At 39.3% G+C, this 22,164-nt stretch overlaps 1 protein-coding gene across 1 annotated transcript in view; it reads right to left on the reverse strand.

The window, feature by feature from the left end:
- Positions 1-9,175, reverse strand: part of auts2a (activator of transcription and developmental regulator AUTS2 a) — a 1,288,356-nt gene extending 1,279,181 nt beyond the window's left edge. Inside the window, 1 exon segment of the mRNA XM_039756996.1 lies at positions 8,546-9,175. Within this exon segment, the coding sequence (XP_039612930.1) occupies positions 8,546-8,788 (243 nt within the window). The 5' untranslated portion in view covers positions 8,789-9,175.
- Positions 9,176-22,164: the final 12,989 nt, after the last annotated feature.

The raw sequence follows: 22,164 nt of genomic DNA on the forward strand, positions 1-22,164 counted from the left end.
ATTTGCTTTGACTTGTAATTGAGGAATGAAGGTGGCATGAGATGCATTGTCTTGTTCTGGACAGGAAATACATGTCTTTTCAGTTTGTTGTCTGTAAAATTATAATGTAATCGGAACTTCTAGAAGGAATTAATTGCATTCATTTATAAATACTACATATCAAATTATAGAACACTTTAGCTGTGTTGCCTAAGACAGGTTTGAATCTATGTCACCAAAGTAGATCTTTGGCATATTCAGCATTAACGTTTGCTGCACATCATCTATTGGATCGTATTTTGTAATGCAAAATGCAATGCATTTTTCATTCCAACAGACGCATCACAAATATTAGCACTGCTTTTACGAATCCCATATCAAGTGACATATACACCCACATAGACAGATACACACAGAAACCTCTCCTTAAGGTAGATTGGTCAAGTGATGATTTATTATAATGTATGCAAATGTTCTTTACACCATAGTTGTTTGTTAAAGTTAAAATGAAACAACATAAAAATTATTGAATAATTAGCCTTCCGAAACATGGCACAGCTAAATGATCAACAATATTACTAACAATGTGGTGCAAAATTGTAATAATAATTACAGTTGTTTCAATGCTTAATCTGTAACATTTTAATTAATCTTTTCCCAGGGAAACTGTTTAAAGTACTTTGGAGCAAGTGCACAGCAAGTGATGAAATCTTATTATATGCATTGTATGCATGCATTTGAAATCAAGTCTGTGATTAGATTTTCTACATTTTAAATACTTCATGAAACATATTAGGCGAAACATAATTAATAACCTGCTTACTAAAATCTAGACCCAGCTCTGTCCAGCTCCATGCTGGTTCAAAGAGCCTGTGTCTGGTAGTCTGTATGAGCTGGGAGTTAATATAAATGCTTTCCTCACAGAAGGTCATCCACCACCCTGGGCCAAAAGACAACCCAGTATTCAAAAAGCAATGCTGTAGCAATGAGTATTTTGATTCTTTTCGTTGAATTTGTTCATTTTTGTTATTCCCAGCTATTTCTTACACTTTTTCGTTGGTAGAACTTGGTGCCACCAGTTCAATGAAGCAAACCGATAGACTTAAATCACAGTGATACTGAAACAATTACAATACATTTCTTTAAGTTTATCAGCTTATGACTCGCTACTGTTACCCTGTTTACACAATCTGTAGATTGTAGGCTGGCTAAATGATTTGCTTATATGGGCAGTAAGGCCTGAACCTCCTGGTTTAGAATTCAGTAGTGTAGTAACTAGGCCACAGTAGTCTGTCGCAACCAGTAAGGATATTTTTGTTAGCTGTACTCTCACTCCCACACCACCCTCACCCCTAGCCCTGAGTTATATTTTACCACATGCCACAACTTATTTAATTTGCAAATGGTGAGCATATTTGGGCTTTTAAATTTTTCTAGGAATGTATTCAGAAACAAATGAAAAAAAATGTAAGGTTCTGTTTTCTGACGCAAGGTCTTTTACTGTAAATAGGGGATAACAAGAAAACATCTCTGTATTTTATACAAAAAGCATTTCTACAAAACATGTGAGCTTAAGCAAACCACAAAAAAATTAAGAGGGGAGGACACTCCTCTCACTGTCTTTTCATGGGTTTAGTGGTTAGCAATCTGGAGGTAATAATTTTTATTATCTGTAATATATTGTATATGGAGGTCACTTAGAAAGGTACAATATTCAATGTGAAATGCTCTCTCTGTTAAATATTCATTTAATATATATAAAAAACAATAGACTGGCCATACCACTTGCACTTCGGAACTGGTAATCCACCTGAAGTTAAGCATGTATGAACCCGGCAGGTCCTTGGATGAGAGACCATCAAGGCAAAGCTTAGGTTGCTGTTGATAGAGGTGTTAATGAAACCATGGGGGGAACTTACCCTGTGGTCTGTATGTGGCTCCCAATGTCCCAGTGCAGTGATAGGGAACACTTTGCTATAAATATAGCACTGTTCTTCAAATGAGATGTAAAATCGAGGTCCTGACACTCTGTGGTCATAAAAGATCCCTGGGTATCCTTTGAAAAGAGTAGAGCATATCCTCATATCCTGGCTAGATTGCCCTATATGATCTCATCCTTTCTGGACCCCTAATCACCCCCCTGTCCCTTATTGGCTAACAATCAAACTGGAAACACTGCTAACACTATTTCACTTAAATGCCCGTTAAAAACTTCTGGTCAATTTATCTTTAATAAAAGGCCACAGAATCCCATCTGTCCCAAATGAGTCCACACGTCTGTCCAAGAAAATGCAACTAGTCACCTCCTAGTCTCAAAAGGTCTTTTTCTAACACTGATTTCTATGGAAAATCACTTCCCAGGTTACTCTTTGATGTTTGGGCCCCTTACAGTTCCTGGATTGGAGACCAACAAGGAAAGACTATGTTGCTTTTGGAAAAAGTGTTGGTGAGACCAGTAAAGGGTGCTTGTTGATTCCAATACAACAGTGCAGTAATGGGGACACTGTGCTGAAGAATGGTGCCATTCTTCCAATGAGACTTAAAACCAAGGTCCTTACTTTCTGTGGTCATAAAAGACCTCTGGGCATCTTTCAAAAATTTTAGGGTGTTCTCCAAAGTCCTGGCAAAATTGTCCAGCACAGACTCATCCATTCCTGTCCCCTAATTATTCTGGGTCACTAATTCATTAGCTCTCTCACAACTTCCCCACCTAACAGCTAATGTGCGGTGAGCACACTGCCGCAAGAACAGCTACCATCACATCATGCAGGTGGGTGCTACACACTGGAAGCGGTTGAAGTGGGTTCCCACTCTCTACATGAAAGTGCTCTAACTAGTGAGAAAACCAATATATAAAAGTAATTATTGTCATTATTATAGGCTGGGCTTTAGAATATCACTGCCAGCTACAGCATCAAACTATGAGCTCAATATCCGAATCATACTCAGAATTATCTCCTGCCACCACGCTCATCTGCAGCCTACAAGCGCTGCAAATATAAAAATCCTTAGTATAAAAAGAAAACACATATGGCAACTGGTGCTCAAGGATGTGAGCAAATATCAGTCGAGACAAATTAAGTTCAGACGTTCCGTAAATGAGCAAGATTTGTAAATAGTCAGCTGGAGTGTGAATTCAATTTTCTTCAAGAACATTACTGCAGCGGACCTGAGACTGAGATTAAAAAAAAAAAAATAAGATGAGACACTCAAGCTAAACTACCCTGCAATGACAGGAAGCAAATCTACATTTATCATCTCCTCCGAAATGTTTTGCATGTGGAATACTGCTGGCTCCCAAATATTTCACCTGTTTCTTCACAGCCATTAGCTGAATAGATCCTAGGTTAATGGGAGATCTTTAGAGAGTCAGAGGCAATGCTGTATATGCCACTACTTAACACACTAATATCCACAGCTATTACATGAAAACAAAAAAGCAGCCCAGAACAACTGGTTTGCCTCTGCAGAGAGATGCCCATTGTTGCATGTGAGAACAAGATGCTAAGATTCTTACAAACCATAACTTTATTTTGTAATTGTTAATGCTGTTTATTTTTCCTTGAAATAAAAAGATTACTGCTATCTAACTCCTTTGTTACTACAGATGAGGACCACAAAATATCTTCATAAAAGCTACAATACTGTATTGAGTGACAAGGAACAGCCATCTGTTTTCAAAGAGACTAATCCAGTTCAGAGCCTGAATCCTGTCACTCACACTAGGCCAATCCAGACTCAATAATCAGCATAAATATCTTGGGATGTTCAAACAAAATGTGAGTACCAAAAAAAAAATCCACTCCAATACACGAAAAGCATGGATAGTACCCAGGACTCTAACAACTGCATTGTTCTTTACAAAAAAAACTGAACATACAAGTACAGAGCAGCTCCCCATCACAGTTCAACTGAGAGCCATAAAACATGGGGGCCATTACTCATACAGTCTAACTAAAGCGAGCATACAAAAGACAAAACAGACAGAATGTTCACACAAAGATGCCTCTCCCCAGACAAGTGACCCATATTATAAAAAGTAGCAACGACCTTAATGTAGAAGCGGAAAAGGTGACTAGAGGTGTGGAGAAGCTTCAAGCAGACACCACAACCCAAATCCCCAAAATATGAGATTGTGAATAGTGAAACAAAGAAAAAACGACCACTGACCATATTTTGTTATGAATGCTATTCATTTCTATTTTTTGTTATAAATTCTATGAGGATGACACACATCTTTAGAAACTTATCTGTCACAGCGCTGGAGCAATTAATTTGAAATACAGTAAATAAACAGCAGATTTAAGGCCACTGTTCTCATTTATTCTTATCTTCTCACTTCTACAGACCTTGTTTATTGCACCTTCCTTGGTAAACAGTACGACTTTGAAGATGTCTTTTATTTCCTTTTCACTCTCAGAAAAAAGCAAATACTTAGCTAAAGAAAATGTGGCCTATTGACTTTTTTAAAAAATGAAATAAATCTCCCTGTACCCAAACAATCCATTCTTTACCTTCAGGATCACAGCAAGCTGGAATCTATTGGATGCACAGGAAGAAGCAACAAGGCGCAAGACAGAAGTCGATTATAGCACCACACACATATATATATATATATATTGGACCATTAAGTCTAACAGGAAAAAAAAGGGTGAGACCAAAAAATCTCCACCTGGAACCCGTTCAGCTGTAAATCAAAGACTCAGATATGCCACAATGCCCTCAGCTGCTCTAAGAGGTCACCCAGTACTAGGGTGTTGTACCGTGTTAGCCATTATGAATGTAGAGAAAAGCCAAGCAAAATGACACCTTTTATTGGCTAACTAAAAAGATTACAATATGCAAGCTTTCGAGGCAACTCAGGCCCCTTCATCTTGCTTACCCTCCTCTGTCCAACTACTGATTTAGCTCTTGCCCTAGTGCATCTACTGGATTACGGGAGTTTAATCGGAATGGGCTTTTTCCACCTAAAGAAAGAAGCTCCCTGTCCATTCTGCATATTGTTATACTGCTAATGACAGCAGCCAAAAGAGATCTGGAATATTTAAAGTCATGTGCCTTATAATTTAGCCAGTAGGCTACCTTAGACAGCCAGCTCTATATACAAAGCTGTGTGGAAAGCCACCTCAGCCAACACCATCATCTAGAGGTGCACTCACAAACAGCACATAAGAACACTAAGAGAGCAGCAACTCCATAATAGGCCCAGTCCTTCCAAAAGCCATCAGTGCTCCCCTTTTGCACCCCTGAGTCCACTTGCTGCCTGATGAATGCCCTGTCCTAAAAGTCAGCACAACAAATAAAACACTGCCAAGATTCCCACATAGTGTTGTCATCGGTGCTGCAGGCTCAGTGCCTTCATGTTTGTAGGAGAATACCAGCCGGGCTTGTAATCTCTGATAGTTTAAGTGCTATATGTGCTCACAGGACTGTGAAGAATTAACAGCGCAAAGTCTGGTAAAATCATCCAGGCCAGTGCCTATGTGGACTTACTCCATTAATAGCCTTTTCTTATGAGCAATAGTAAAAAAAAAAAAATATATCATTAAATCAACTGCTTCAACAAAACCTGAGCACAGAGGTCGGTGTTCTACTTCTGCCTCCCCAAATTTCCACACCTTCACCTCAAATAAGACAATGTGTTTCCATGTCCCTTACAGCAAGCTGCTGTTGGAATAACAATCAAAAATGTCAAAGCTTTTTGTTCCTTTGTAATTTTCTCCCTAAACAGTCCTAGGGTAAAGACTTTTAAGCAATGAAATCATAACCAATACCTCCAGGCAGTGTCTGTGTGCATAGACGGCACTTCCGATCATGATACCAGCCAGCTGGCAAGAGCAAAGTGTGACAACATGTTATAAAAAGCAACTGACAGTTTAATGACAGCCTTCAAGTGACACTTCCCATGCCAGACCGACAATGAGCAGCTATACAAGCACATAAGAGGAGCGAGATGCCAAAACAGACACAAAAGAGCACTTTGGCTGCAATGGGCAGCACAGCTTAGACAGTACACGCCATTCACCTAATAATATCTACAAAACTATTTACTCTTGATCTACAATTACTTAACTTACAATAACTTGCAGGGAAAACTCTGGGTTTGTGGCAAGATTGGCACTCCAGCCACTGTAAAAATAAATCTCACACTGTTCCATTCTATTCGACTTAATGTGGTGCTGTGATGTCACCCATTGCACGGCTGTGGTCGGGTCCTGATTTGGGATCCTCATGTGGTGGGTGCAGCAGCGTGTATGCTCCCAACCTCTCTCCTATACAATTACAATATTTGCATTTCAGGCAAAAATGACATGGTTCATAACAATTTTCACAACTCACTTCCCTCCGCAAAAAAAAAAAAACAACTTTCAAGTAAAACAGGGCAACATTTTCAAAAGGCAAAAATGAATTTGTGTGAACACTGAAAGAGCACTTGGTGCTCAGGCTGGACTGCAATTCACAGGTAACATAGCTTAGTGCGTATCTTAAGGTCAATTGGATTAATGTTTGTTCCAGAAAACGTTTTATCGCTCATCCATTTTAAACTTGATGAATAATGAAATGTTTCCCAGATCAAACACTAGTCCAGTTGACCAGAACAAAAAACTTTGGAATTTGTTGTGTAAAAGTGTGGAACTTTGGGAACAAGTCGTGCATCAAGCCTAAACTGCTGGCACATGTCATGAGGGTTCAAGATTCAAAAATCAACCCAAATTATTATGTGACCTTAATCTACACATAAAGCCTATTTACATGTAAAGGCAAACTTGAAATGAAAGAAAATGACGCTAACAGTTAGCTATTGCAAATGTAACAAACACAATGTCTCATTACAAAGCATTCAAGTATGGTGTAAGAGTTATAAAAAAAAAACAAATCAGATTCGCATACCTGAAGCTTTACCACTAATAACATTAAATGTAACAAGTTCTGAAAGGTACAATAGGTACTTGTAAATATTCTACTATACAGTAGTCCGAAGTGAAACCCTAAGTTGGTCATTTAACTGTCTAGTGCTATAGAAATATGGACACAGTTTATTACACTTACATAGCGTCCATTCATGTGCTGCAAAAAAAAACTTTTGATATTATAACCCATTTTTGCAATATGTATATTTTAAAAATATCTTAAAACACAGACATGTATAAATTGGTAAACTAAATTTAGACAAAAAATGAATTAAGCACTAACTTTTGCCATTATAACTATTAAAGAATTTCCTCTCTCTCTTTCTTTCATGTTTTCTAGTTATGTGTAAGGGACTTTGAGCAAGACTTCTGGATGAATAATATGAAAATATATTTTGATGCAGGTGGCACAGACAGTAGCATCACTACCCTGGACCCGGTTTCAGTTCCAGTCTAGTATACCTTCAGTGTGGGATTTGTCTTGCATGTGGCCATCCTCCAGAGTTATGGGTTTCCTCTCACTTAACAAAAGTACTTTCTTAAAACTGGTTGGCATTACTAAATTGTACTGTGTGTGAGTGAGTGCAGTTGTGTGTTGTGAGTGGGTGTCATTTTGTGTGTGTGTGTGCGCGCATGTAAATGAACCCTGCAATGCACTGTTGTCCCATCCTGGACTGCTTTAGGCCTTGTGTCTTTCTCTTTTGCTCCCCTTGCCTCATAGCTGACAAAACTAAGTTCATGAAATAGATAGATACCAACTATGAGTGATAATTTTGAAGATCTGTGCAACCACAAAACCAAGAAATATTTAAAATGAGGCCAGAGTGAAATGCATTGCTGTGCAGTTGAAAAAGACATAGCACGAATTTCATTTTTAGAGGGTTACTTATACTGTAAACTAATCTAAGTTAATGTTTTAATAATTTACCAAAGAAATAATGTTTTAAAAGTTGATCATGCATAGCAACACCAGAAAACCATTCAAGAAGGCTGCCAAGCCTTTATAAGCAACCAGAAATAAAAACCTTTGCCACCTTTTAAAAACAAAATAAAACCAACAGAGATTCAATGACAAGTTTAAAGACTCAAAAGATAACATGAGATTCTATACACCTACAAACAAAACCATATTAAACTGTTTTAAAGTAAGCCGAGAGCTAGGAAAAGGCAGACTAGCAAGCCCCAACTGTGGCACAATATTGCAACAAAGTGTAAGGAAATATTTTGGGTGTCTTCAAAGTCAAGTTCAAGGATAACTAAGACAACGAAAGCTAAGGTCTGTGATCCTTAATCCAAAGGTCACAAGCTTCACACACACCACAGAATGCCAACACCATAAAAAGCTGACGGGGATGCGGAGAATATTGCGCATCAAAACTTCATCGTTATTTGATTTGAAGTATGTCTAAACTGACGGAATAAACAAGTGCAACAAAAGAAAAGGAAAGCTCATCTCAAGCGTCTGAACGACGTGACAACCTTAACGCACACTTGCAGCTGAACGGATGGCAAGTTACTCCTAACCGAAATTCTCCGCTCGATATAATCGATAAACCGAACGAGCGGTGCCCCTGGGGCGGGTGGGTGTGGCACCTTCAGCAGTCAAGGTGTGTGGAGCTGCATAAAACAATGATAAGGAAAAAGCCAAAACCTACCTCCAAGGCATCCAGGGACACGAAGCTGCTGATCGCGAAGCCATCGATGAGATCCTCCTCTACCGCGGCGGGCTCCTTCTTTTTCCTTCTGGGGGGTCGAGGTCGGGAGGAGGACGGGTTTCGCCCATCTTCCTTCTCCGATCCGGAGGACACTATCCGGTTGCTTGTTAACCCTTTGAAGCGATCCCTGTGAGACCGGGTTCTCCGCTTTTTCCGGAGCCCACAGCACCGCGGGCTTTCCATCGCCCCGGCAGCACAAGCAATTCGTTCTTCTGGGCTGACCGTGCAATCTGTGGATTTGACACGGCGCAAATCCCAAAGAAGCAAGGAGCCCCCAAATCAATAAGAAGATAAGGAATGTATCCAGCAGCGTCGACAGTGCAATGGCTGATCGTAGGTCGCCTTTGTAGAGAAAATCCCCAAGCAAGCAATAAATCAGAGCCAAGAAAGCGAACTGACTGCAGCCCCGCAGACTGAATGGTAATTATTTTTTAATCCATGGGAATTCGCTCCGGCATCGTCGGAATCCAAAATGGAACATCCCAAATTCCAAAAGGAGGATCAAACCCAATCACAGTGTAATTGTAATTCTCAGGTGCAATTGAGCTCCTCTCGAGGAAACTGGAGAGCACATCCACCGGAGAGAACCATTTGCTGCAATCCGACGGCCCGTCAATGGATACTCCGCGATATCAGGGCTTGCGCCGCGTCCCCCACGGCAGCCACCGGCAGGACAGCTCCTTCCTAAAATCAGAAAAACAAAGCAAAACAAAAAAAGAACAAAAAAACACGCACTGGCAACGCGCACGGTTCACATCGGCGTTGCGGCTGCAATCGAGGAGTTGCAAATAGCGACTCATCTGAAACCCACCGCAAGCAAGAATTCAAATGTCTAATGAGGCAACAAGAATTAATATTAGGATACCCCCATCACACACACATATACATACATACACACACGCACATACCTACACACACACCTTTTCCCATCCTTTCCTCTATTCGCGGCGCTCCTTAATCAGAATAGTATTTTTTTTTCTTTGACAAAATTTTCATTGTTCGCCAACTGCCACACAATCTCTCTTCAAAATAATCAGCAAAACAACTCTGACCAATTCATAATGAGCTGTTTTGCGAACAACTGCTTCGGAAGTTTAGATTCTTTTCTGTTTATTAGAGAAAACTACACTAGTGGGTAGGGCTGTCATGTCCATGAGGGGCACTTGTCACTCTGTCCCTCTGAGATGCGTCTTCTAGACGTTTTAAAAGCCTTTTTTTAACGGTCTTGACAAATCATCCATCGCCTGCAAACTACTTAATAATGCTGCGGTCAATAAACTGTCATACCCAATTAACTTTTCTTCTTGTATAAAAGTCTATTCTGCCCAACATAATACTGCCAATTAATATCTAAATATTGTCTTTAACATATTTCCGCCAATATTGTTTTAACAGTATAATCATTTTAAAATATATGTACATTACCAAATATTACCCAAAATGTCAATAATATATAACAAAAGTTACAGGTGACTACATATTAGAGATATATTTTATATTCAGTCCAAAATGTTATAATCAGGCAGGAATTTTACATACATTCTCACATTTAATTGCAAACTATCTGGCACCTTACATATCTATTCTTACAAAAATGCACTACACAAAAACATTGTTTTAAACACATATATACTACACCTGTACTTAAACATCAAAATGTTGAACTAGTCTGTCAGCTTCCCTGCAGCTCCAAAATAATCTTAACAACAATCCACATCTCACTTTTCCATTCTTCTCTTTCATTCTTTTTGCTTATTGGAATTAATTGCCATCCTTCTAATGATCCATTTTACACAAGTTGGTTTGGTGCTGTCCACTGACCCCATAAAGTATTTTACACCTTCTCTTTGGAGAAGTCTTGCAAGGATCCACTCACTTCTCAAAGGTCCCTGAATTATTAAAGATTCCTTTGCTCACTAAAGGTTGGAAAGTTCCATAACTGAGCTGCATTAATGCACTCAGAACATGTCTTTCAAAGTGCAGTCTAAACAGTCTTCTTTATTAATTTATTAATCAATAACAATACTGCGATACATGCTGGCACTTCAAGGCACCTGCTTTGCTGTTATGCCAGCTGCTTGCTCAAAGGTTACCTTCAGATCAGTCCACCAAAGGGTGCTTAATAAATTACTTGAGCAATTATTGTTTCACATTTGATTGGCCATGATAGGCAGTCTGATCCTATGACAAATCTACTTTTTTTGATATACAAGTATATGGCCTGAGTATCACTTAAGTAGAGAAACACCTTCCATCCATCCATCCATTATCCAACCTGCTATATCCGAACTACAGAGTCATGGGGGGGTCTGCTGGAGCCAATCCCAGCCAACACAGGGCGCAGGGCAGGAAACAAACCCCGGGCAGGGCGCTAGCCCACCACAGGAGAAACACCTTCCTTTTTTTAGAAAAGCTGTGTAAACTGAGTGATCAACATTTTAAGTTTTTAAAACATTCTATAAATCAACTTAACAAAGAAGACCCTCTTATAGATTGGGTACTAAACAAATGGAACCATGTCTGTCTCTGTTTACTTGAACACCTAAGCAGACAAATATGAAGCTGAACTGTCAATATACTTTCCCTTCCCTGAGTAGTTGTTTTAACTCCAATACACAAATGCATTAACACAGTTTATCTGCATTGGCTTAATGTCTAAACAAGCTGGACCATCAATACAATCTTCTTTTATTTTTTAACTTAACCATCAAACTATCTGAAACATCAACAGTTTTTGCTTACACAATGTCTACAAAATGTTCTACAAAAGTTTATGAATATTACTGATTTTTCCATTCAATACAGTCACACAACAGCTTTTTATACAATAAAGTACATTTGCTTTCGTACAAATTTAAATGTTACAGATCTACTAATAAAAAATAAAAAATCACCAAAACATGTTGAAGCTTATACTTTTTGTACTAATTAGCAGACTGTATTCTTGAGAAATCTAAAAGCGCTTATATTTTTTGAAAATTGATAATACTGAAATAAACACCTCATTAATGCATTTTTTTTCTTTCTTTACTAAACCCCTGGAGAAATCTAACGGTCAGGTTAATCCACGGGTGTTTCTTGAACGCAGTCTTTATCCATGTTAGCGTTGATCTAGCCTGCCTGACTTTCAACACAACAGGCTTACACTGTCTGAATGCCTCCACATCACTAGTTAAGCTTAATGATCTATGCAAGAATTTATATTATTTCGGTTTCCAGCTCGACTCCAAATATGCCTCCAATCCAGACAATAGCATGCGCAAGATGACACCACACTTGTGTCTACTAAACATTTTAAACATGGTATCAATGGCTCAGAATCTACTTAACCATCATCGCCAGGCGTGTCCTCCTCACTTGTCGGTCACTACTTTAACAGTCGTCTTATTGAACTTTACCATTAGAATGGAATGGACAGCCCGACTGTCAGATAAAAGTTAACATCTCAGAAATAACGGATTAGAAAAGCGTCTGTTGGCTTCCATTCATCGGTGTGAAATTCCGTCTTGGCGCTGCCAAGTTTTGTCCTGACAGATTGATATCCGTGTGCTTCGCGTGTCCGAGGCGATGCCATGCCATCTCCAGTCTCCGTTAGATAACGCGCGTGGATTCCCGGTTCAGAATTCCCATCGCGCTCTCCTTCGTCCCTCTCTTTCTCTCTATCTCTCTCTCTCTCTCTACCTCCCTCCCTCTCTCTCCCTCAATCCTTTTTGTCTCTCTCTCTCTCTCTTTCTGTGTCACTAGATCTCACGAACCATGGCCAGTCCAGCCCACCTAGAAGACTGACACTACCCCCGACTCCGGTGCCGCTTTAATTCTGAAAGCACATAAAACAAATTAAATGTGCCTTTTAATTTTCCTTCCAGGCACGTCATGCAAAAAAAAAAGAAAAAAAACACACACACATACACACACTCACATCCGAGTAACGCAACGCTTGCACATAGGGGGGACAATCCGAACAAGTCGTAAGCAATCAAATAATTTGCACAAAAAATGAAATAAATACAAATCAACAAACAAATAAATCCCGTACTGAGGCAATAGAGATCTTCTCTCGCAGTCTCCGCTCGCTCCACAATCCAGGAGTACGAACCGCGGCGCAGGGATACGGCGCTGCCGCAGTGCCGCTTTACGGAGGGTGCGCATCCTCCGTTTCAAGTAGTGCGCTTCTGCGCCCCCCTCCACCCCCACACTTACCCTTCCCCAGCTCCTCCACTGAAATCCAGTTTTCCCACAGCTTGGCAAAGTCCGAAACAAACAAGACTGTCTTTGCGACCCAGGTGTTCCTTAGCAGGCAGTATGCTGGTTTAAAAAAATACTCTAAAAAAGTAAGCAACATTTTTCGGGTGTGTGCAAGGTCTTTAAATGTTTTTTTTTTTTTTTGGAAATAATGAAAACGTGGAGTACAGCTGTACTCGCTTTACAAATTTTTATCCTTAATCCTCGCTTCTATGCCAAAATCACACATTTGTACCTGTGTGTGGTGTGTTTTTTGTTTTTGAAGGGCATCTGAATAACTTGACAAGGATGCAGTTTCACTCTCCTCTTTGCCTGCGCCCTTGTCTTTAAGAAAGGGCACAAGCAAAAATGCAAACTTCACAAATGTACAGTGCAAGAATGCATGGCTTAGGAGCAAACTATAAACTTTATGTCCAGCGTTTTTAAATGCATCATAAGTCTTCCATTTTCAAACTGGCTTCATGCAATTAATAATCTGGAGGTTGGCTTATTTTAGCAGAATCGAGTACAACATATGGCATCTTAATCTACATGTATTTTAGGTGATACAGAAAACTTGAGTTATTAGATAAAACAAGAAATAATCTGAAAATGTGCAAGCTCTATACTAGTGGTCCCCAACCTTTTCCATGCCCCTCACCCCTAGAAAATGTTTGATTTATGTTTGCCCCCCCTACAAAAGTAATATTGCATTTGAAAAGAAACAATTCTCATTTTTAAAACCACATAGTGTACTGTGGGATGGATACAATGAATACAAAAAAATAAGCTTTTACCTCAGTGCATAAAATTTAAACATAAATTGAGCAATTAACCTTTATAAATCGCAATAATCTTGTAAATGCGCCCCCCCCCAAAGAAAACCCTGTGAAGTTTAGACATTTGATTGACAATTCAGAGGTTGGAGTATGCTGTGAAGCATCAATTGCTGAAAGGAAATAACATACAATTGATGATCGAGGGGTTTGGGGGATTGGTGACCCCCTGTGAGGCAACGGGTTCCAGTAATGAATCGCAACCAACAACTCCCAATAACACCTGCACTGCAGTTTGCCGCACAGTTGAAATTGCTCTGCTGCAGCCATGAACGGCAGCAGGAGAGATGGGCTGAGTGTTCCATCCAATTCAGTCTTCCTTGTCCCAGAACTGTCAAACAAACCTCCAAAATCAGTGATGTTTCATGATTAGAGTTGGCACAGAAATCAGTACTAGACTTCACTCTTCACTATGAATCATTGTAAGGTCCAAATTTCATCCATCCATCCATCCATTATCCAACCCGCTATATCCTAACTACAGGGTCACAGGGGTCTGCTGGAGCCAATCCCAGCCAACACAGGGCACAAGGCAGGAGACAAACCACGGGCAGGGCACCAGCCCACCGCAGGGCGCGCGCTCACACACACACACACACACATCAAGCACACACTAGGGACAATTTAGGATCGCCAATGCACCTAACCTGCATGTCTTTGGACTGTGGGAGGAAACCAGAGTACCTGGAGGAAACCCATGCAGACATGGGTAGAACATGCAAACTCCATGCAGGGAGGACCCGGGAAGTGAACCCAGGTCTCCTAACTGCGAGGCACCAAATTTCATACTCTGAAAAAAAGTTATTCGCTGTTACAAACACTCTACTCATAGCAAGGAACCTGTGAGAACATGCATATCTGTGGCTTATTCACAGGTGACAATTGCACATACAAAGCTTAATTCTTTTCATGTCATTGAACAGAAGCACTAATAAATGACCTACAGATGACACCACACTGTAAGACACCAATTGCACCATGATAAATTCGGACAACACACTCCATTCAGTTGACAGTTTTGACCAATTGTGATGCAGCCTTCCTTTTGTCACACCCCCTGAAATGCTGTCTCACACCCTGGCTAGAAACCTCTGTTATATACAGACATTGACAGGACAGGGGATTGGACACTGGAGCTGTGAGACAGCAGCTCTAAAAACTGTGCCACCCTGTGATTTTAATGTCCTTTTTTCTCATATTTGGACACATTATTTTCTATACAAAAAAAGTCACGGTAGCAGTTTGCTAAATATTTTTGCATGTAACTATTTTCCTACCATTCCTCAAATGATATTTGAAAGACAGTGCTAGGAAAATAAATGGATGGATAACACATTTATAAATGCTTGAGTGGATATTTGTCACACTGCATGGGCACAAAGTACAATAGCTGTATTAAATATTCTCCCTCGGGCCTTATTCTCATTCTAGCACATTACTGTATATAATTTATTTGTATTTATTCATACAGCAAATAATTTATTTATTGCTAAAACTGATATTTCATAGGTAAAGCCAGCACATCACACTAAACTAATTATAAAAGAAACACAGAAAATGAATGATTCCACAAGTATGCGCCCTCATCAAAGTTAATATCTGTTAGAGGAACATTTGGCACAAATGATGACCATGAGTCTTTGAGAAGATGGCCCTACCAGCTGGACATTGCTCATTCTTCATGAAGAAATTGCTCAGGCTCCTTCCTTAGACTGGACCTACAAGGTTTCCTCTGACTCACTGCCTCTGTTTCTATGAATAAAAAACACGTACAGTATAACCATTGCAAGGTCACCGAGCCTGTCAATCACCCTGCTACTGTGTTTCCAACAGGAAGGTGCCTTATAAAAAAGATGGTTTGTTTATTGGCTGAACTGATTTTGTATATAGTATACACACACTCAAAAAAATAAACCATTGAATGAACTTATATGAATTATACCACACATTTCCATTAAAATAGTTTTGATTTAATATATACAGATGGCTTTACATCAACATAAAGTACAAATGTTAACAGATCTAATTCAAACATATCCACTATATTTTTTGTCTTTTATTGATCAGAACTGGATTGTTTTTGTTAACCTAAGCATATTTGTTTTATTTTAACAGATGACTTTAGAAATGTAAAAAACAAATTTCCAATGAAATTATTTTAAATCTATCCACACGTCCACCCATCCATTATCCAACCTGCTATATCCTAACTACAGGGTCACGGGGGTCTGCTGGAGTCAATCTCAGCCAGCACAGGGCGCAAGGCAGGAAACAAACCACAGGCAGGGCACATGCCCACCGCAGGGTGCACACATACACACACCAAGCACAATTTAGAATTGCCAATGCACCTAACCTGCATGTCTTTGGACTGTGGGAGGAAACCGGAGCACCCGGAAGAAACCCACGCAGACACGGGGAGAACATGCAAACTCCACGCAGGGAGGACCCGGGAAGCAAACCCAGGTCTCCTAACTGTCAGGCAGCAGCGCTACCCACTGTGCCACCGTGCCGCCATCCACACGTTTTAGATGTAATTAATATTAAAGCATTCATTTTTACTGCATCAAAGCAAACCTGTAAAAATATGGAAAACCTTTACCATTTATTTTAGATGACTGCAGTTTTTGTGTTATCCTAATGCTGTTCTATAGAAGGCAAAAGAAAAAATGCTTTTGTAATGTAGGGTGGACAACAAACTTCCAGTGTATCAAAAAAAAAGAATCATAAATCAGCTTCCCCAGCCACACACAAAACACACAGCACTCGGGGGGGAAAAAAAAATCAATGCACCGCAAGTCTTTAGGTTTCCTTCCAAATGTACAAAGGTGGGGAGATCCTCTGAACTGCAATGCAACAAAAGGGGTGGGTCTTTATGATGCAAATATATGCTTTAAGTTAAATCAAATTTCAAACGTTTTTAAATATAAAAATACAATTAATACAGTTCAATCAAAAATTCAAATTAATAACACTTTAGTTTAGGTATTTGTATCTGGGGAAAATGCCATTTCCTCTTCTTTTTCTTTTCTTTTCTTTTTAAGCTACTTTTGCCCTTGCTCTTGGCTCTCCTCTCTTTCTCTCAGGAGGAGGTTGAATTCTGTTTGGAAAGCTTTTGTTTCTTTTTTGCTCCAGCTTTCTTTAACTTTCTGATTTTTTTTCTAGTTTGACTAAGAAGTCACATGTTGTACAAGTTCACCTTGATTGTATGCATTGTTATTTTCTTTACATAAATTAAAGAAAAATGTCAAATGAACTTACTTCAACTGTGTATAGTGAAAGTGGGCATACCATGTCTTGAGTATTAACAATGTGTTCATTTTGAGTAAGATTAACTTAACTGAATACATTTCTGTTAAAAGAAAAATAATTCAATGATTTATGTTTTAACATGATGTGACATCTAAGAGATTTGTCAATATAACCAGAAAAAGCTGCATAATATCAACAAATGTGACTATTTTAAGTTAGCATCACTTAAATTAGATAAAGTGTATATCCCCGTTAGTTCATTTGTGTAAGTGCAGTCTAGGACCTGTGCTCTTTTCACAGCCTGTCAATGACTGGTTCTTACCTGGCATCCAGTGCTACAAGAACAGGCTCATGTCATTTGAACTCAGAACTTTGGAACTTAAAGACAGCAGCACTTAACACTGTGCCACCATGCTGCTCTCTATGTATTATGGCATATGGGATGAAACTATGTCCATTGGGGCTCTGTGCAAACTTACAAAGTGCCCTTTAAAATGACATGCATGACTCTTACATACAGTAGGGTGCAACATTAAAAGCAATCCTTTAGGATAGAATCTGTCACTGTTGCTGTCTAGGCATGTCTTGTCTAGGTTGCTCATTGGCACAGCTAGCCCTTTGCCAGCATGCTAATTTCTTGTTTCAATCTCTGGCACTGTCCGACATTTCTCTCAGGTGTCTCCCTCCCAATGCTTAAGAATTCAACAACAGGTTTAGCCTCTTGTCTCCTAGTTTAATTCAGGCCTTGCAAAAGCATCCATCATTCTTTATTTTACATAGCACCATATACAGCCAACATTATTGGCAAGCCATTTACAAAACGATTTACGTACATTACAGTGTTAGGTGGATTCAATAATGCCTTTAACCAAATATGCTTGTTTGCTTTATTAATGCAGTGTTTTTATTGTCTTATTACTTATTTGCCTGCAGAACATTTTTGGAAGAGGACATATTGTTAAAAAGCTTCCATAACTGTGCATCAGTGTGCAGTTAATTATTAATGTAAAGTAAAAATTCTGCCATCTAAAGTAATAGCACATTTAGAGCAAAGTATTTAGCATTTTGTGATTAATTAAAATGAAGGGGGGCTGAGGAAAGGGTCAGTCCTTCACTTTAAAACACTTTAATGAAGATCACTACTTTATTTACTAAGTCTCAATGTTGTGGCTAAGCTGGCATTCATCATGTTGTATCCCAGTGTGACCTTCCTATATGAAGGCCTGCATCACTGTTGAAGGACCAAGCGGTCAGCACAGACTTAATCACCATTCACACTTAATCAATGTAACCTCACCCCTTGCTGCCAACACTTCCACTCATTTAGCTTCATATTATTTTGTGTAAAATGAGGATGCCATTAGCTGGCGACTTTAAATTACTGTGAAGGAGCGTGGCTATGTATGTTTATGAGTGAGCCCAGTAATGGCTTCTTATCTCCATCAGTGAGCCCTATTGTTGCTTGGTTAGGTTTCAGCTATCCTACAAATAGACTGATGTGTTTAAAGCAGTATAAGTGTCCCTAATGAAAAGTGCTATAAGAATGCTATTTGAAGATGTGCAAAAAGAGTCAGTATAAAGGACTGAACAAAGTATTCTTCACTACAGTTCAGACCTACAGTACCTGGTTTCAAACTCCAGTCTGATTTTTTGATTTGTTGCGTTAGATGCGCTGTGATGGCAGTATTACCGTTCATTTTAAAACAGCTGCTTTTTGTAATAAGTAAATAATACAGTCTGAAATTTATTTCTGAGGAAAAAAAAAAGACTTTGATTCCTCTTGGTGTGACAAAGTGGTACAGCAGGTTGCAAGACTCCCTCCCAGTAGTTGGATTACAGTTTGATTTCCAGCTGAGGTGCCATCTGTATGGGGTTTCACACTTTTCTTGTTTTCTCGGCAGTTTCCTCCCACCATTTAAAATCATACAGTTAAGTTGATTGGCAACTCTACTTTGTGGTTATGAGTGTGACCCTTGATGAACTGGAGCTCCACTTGGAGCTGCACCCTGCCTTGAGCCTGTTATTAAAGGACCTGGTAGACCACAATGCTGTATTAGAAAAGCAGACTGTAAAAATGGGCAGGAGGTAACATCATTACAGTCACAGGCCAATTCTTATTGTATTGTTTCTCGGGTTCACAACCCTGAGTTGAAAGTCGAAGCCATTAAAAAAAAAAAAGAAATGGGCAGTGACCTAAAGTCAAGACTGGCACTTTGATAAGCGGAACATCTAGCAGAAGACCTGTCAGTGTTGCAAAGACACACTGGTGACAATCACACATCTGAAGGCACTTTGAAGGTGCCAATTTTGCTCTGTAAGAGAATCCCTGTGGCAGGCTAGGGACACATGTTGTGTTTGCAATAAATTGCATTTACACTGCCCATGGAGGTCTAAACAGTCTGTCGCTTTATATGAAAATACTGATTGAGATGTTCATATAAATCTAAAATTAATTTGAAGTGTATACGGCTGTCTACCTATTATTCTCTCTCTACTACAAATAAACAGAGCTACAAAACACAAAAAAGTCAGTGCTGCCTTTTTACTTTATTTCATTCATCCTTCTGATATCAAACCCACTTTATGCAATTCAAAGCCGTGGAGACTGTGGTCTGTCCCAGCTGCATTGGGCACAAAGTAGGAACCAGCCCTCCACAGGGTGCCCATCCATCACAATGTACACTCATTCAAATCAATATGTGCTTGTTATTAGGAAAGTACTGATAGCAGTTGCATTGATACCTTCATCAGACAGATGCACATAAGCAGTCAAACATGAGTTTTACTACCCCTTGCTATACTGTATGGCCATTTTCATTTTGAATTTAGTTAGTTTACAGTCCTGCTTTGTATTTTTAAAATTGAGGTGCTAGATTAGTAGTATGAATGAAATAGTTCCATTCCGATTTTATAACACCACCAATCTGTGTCAGCTGCCCTTCCCGGTGATCATGAAGGCTGTTGGTGGACTTTTAACTTGAGCATAGACCATCAGACTTGGGGATATGATTGATTCATTTTACTCGAAGTACAATACCAGAGGGGCTGCACGATGGCACAGTGGTAGTGCTGCTGCTTCACAGTAAGGAGACCTGGGTTCGCTTCCCGGGTTCTTCCTGCGTGGAGTTTGCATGTTTTCCCAGTGTCTGCATGGGTTGACCTCCAGGTACTCCGGTTTCCTCCCACAGTCCAAAGACATGTAGCTTAGGTGCATTGGCGATCCTAAATTGTCCTTGGGGTGTGTGTGTGCCCTGCGGTGAGCTGGCACCATGCCCAGGAGTTGTTCCTGCCTTGTGCCCTGTGTTGGCTGGGATTGTCTCCAGCAGATCCCTGTGACTCTGTGTTAGGATTTAGCAGGTTGGACTATGACTGACTGACTGACTGACAATACCAGAGTGGTGTCCAGGTTGATGTTCTGACCTCCTGCTAGTTCTTTTCTGATTCATATCTCATTGATGAGCTCACCATGTGGAGTTCACTTCACAGTGAGTTTGATAGAATCTCAGAAATGTTAAGAATCTTTGCTGAACTTCACAAAATGTTTTAAAGTTAATGGAACAGGAGGAACTGAACTAGTTTTGAATTCATTATAAAAGTGAAATGGTTAGTTAAGTCTCCCTAATGGCTAAGAAAGCATTTGCCTATGCAGAACAGATTGTTGTGGCCAAAAATGTTACCTGTGCTGGGAGGCAGCAGTGCTAACTACTGTGCCGCCATACTTCAAACAACAAAAGTATATTATATTTATTTATTTTCACTCAAGTGTTGTCCTGTTCTCTCTCTTGTCTTGTCCAGACTACCTCCGACCATGTCTTAGCCACTACTGGTATTTTAATTTTTGCCACATTTGAGTCTGAAGGAACCCTTAAGCGTCTTCTTCAAAAGGACTCAAGAACTGGAGTTCAATTCCCAGACCAATCACTGTTATTGTGTGGGTTTACAAGATGTCCTCACACCCACATGTATTCTGGTTTACACTAAAATGCTTATGATATGTTAATTGGGTATTGAGTGCACCCTGTGATAACATGACATTCTGACCAGAGATTTGAACCTTGCAACCTGGATTGACTGATTCTCTCTCCGATCCTATAATAAAAAATGCATGCTCAGTAAATTTTGTAAATGTAGGGTTCTGAAGGTACTTTAAAAGTGACAGGATACAGATATAGAGTATAATTCATTTTTCGACATTTTTCATAAAGCAGGGAAAAATAAAGGCTACTGTAAGTCTATGAATGCATGAAAACAGTAGGGAAGAACATAATTCAAGAGAAATTAACTTGTACTGAATTTTGTCTTATACTTCTATATTAAATCATCAAATTCTCTTAACTTTTACTTGCAATAAGATAACATTAGTTCAATTGTTTAATTTTCTGCTGAAAAAGAAGACTGAATGGATTTAGATTTGTTTGAATCTGATCTATACTGAATAATGGAAAAATAAGACTGTATGTAACTGGTAATAATTAAAAATTGAAAACTGGTCCAACAAAATGTTGCATCTTCTAATTAGCATAACAGTTACACTTTAATGTTAAAATCTATCAAAAGCTAGCAAATATAATGAAGAGTAAAGTGGAGAGACTAAAACTTTTTCCTTCTGTTTTTGCTGCCTATAACAAATGGCGACATGCTGGAGTAGATGCACCGATGGCCAGATGGTTTGCTGACATGTATATATTCGTACTAAATAGTTATGAGCTGAAGAAACCGTCTCTCTTTCTGGAGGCAAAGTGCCAACCAATAACCTCGTTGACTTGGCATTAACATATAGTCTTTGGCTGTGATGGAGCTGACAAATGTACTCTATCCATTGTCATGTTGTCACCAGTTATTTTAGAGATAATGCCAAACACTTAAAGTTCAAAAGCTGATTTGTCCTTTCCATAGCACTTACTAAAAATTGCAACAAACGGTCTAACATAATGTGCAGCTGGGATTAAAGGACAGACAAAACCCTCTTGATGGTGATTTTTTTTTCTTTTCATTATAAAGCTGACAAAAGTGTTTCTATGTGTTTAAGTGAGGTAATGGAAACTGCAAAAAAAGTTATAAGAGAAATTCTTAAATTTTCAGTCTAGAATGCCACTTACTAGCTGTGAGGATCCAACATGGAGAGCCATGTTTTGGAATTATAATAATAGCGACTGTGGACACTAATTACACTTTTTTGAACAAATCCCAGAAAAGAAAACAGTTTTCTGGATTTTCTTCTTTCCAGAAGTGTTTTCTAGTTTTGACAAC

This window comes from Polypterus senegalus, chromosome 6, assembly GCF_016835505.1.
Source record: "Polypterus senegalus isolate Bchr_013 chromosome 6, ASM1683550v1, whole genome shotgun sequence".
NCBI classification, from domain to species: domain Eukaryota; kingdom Metazoa; phylum Chordata; class Cladistia; order Polypteriformes; family Polypteridae; genus Polypterus; species Polypterus senegalus.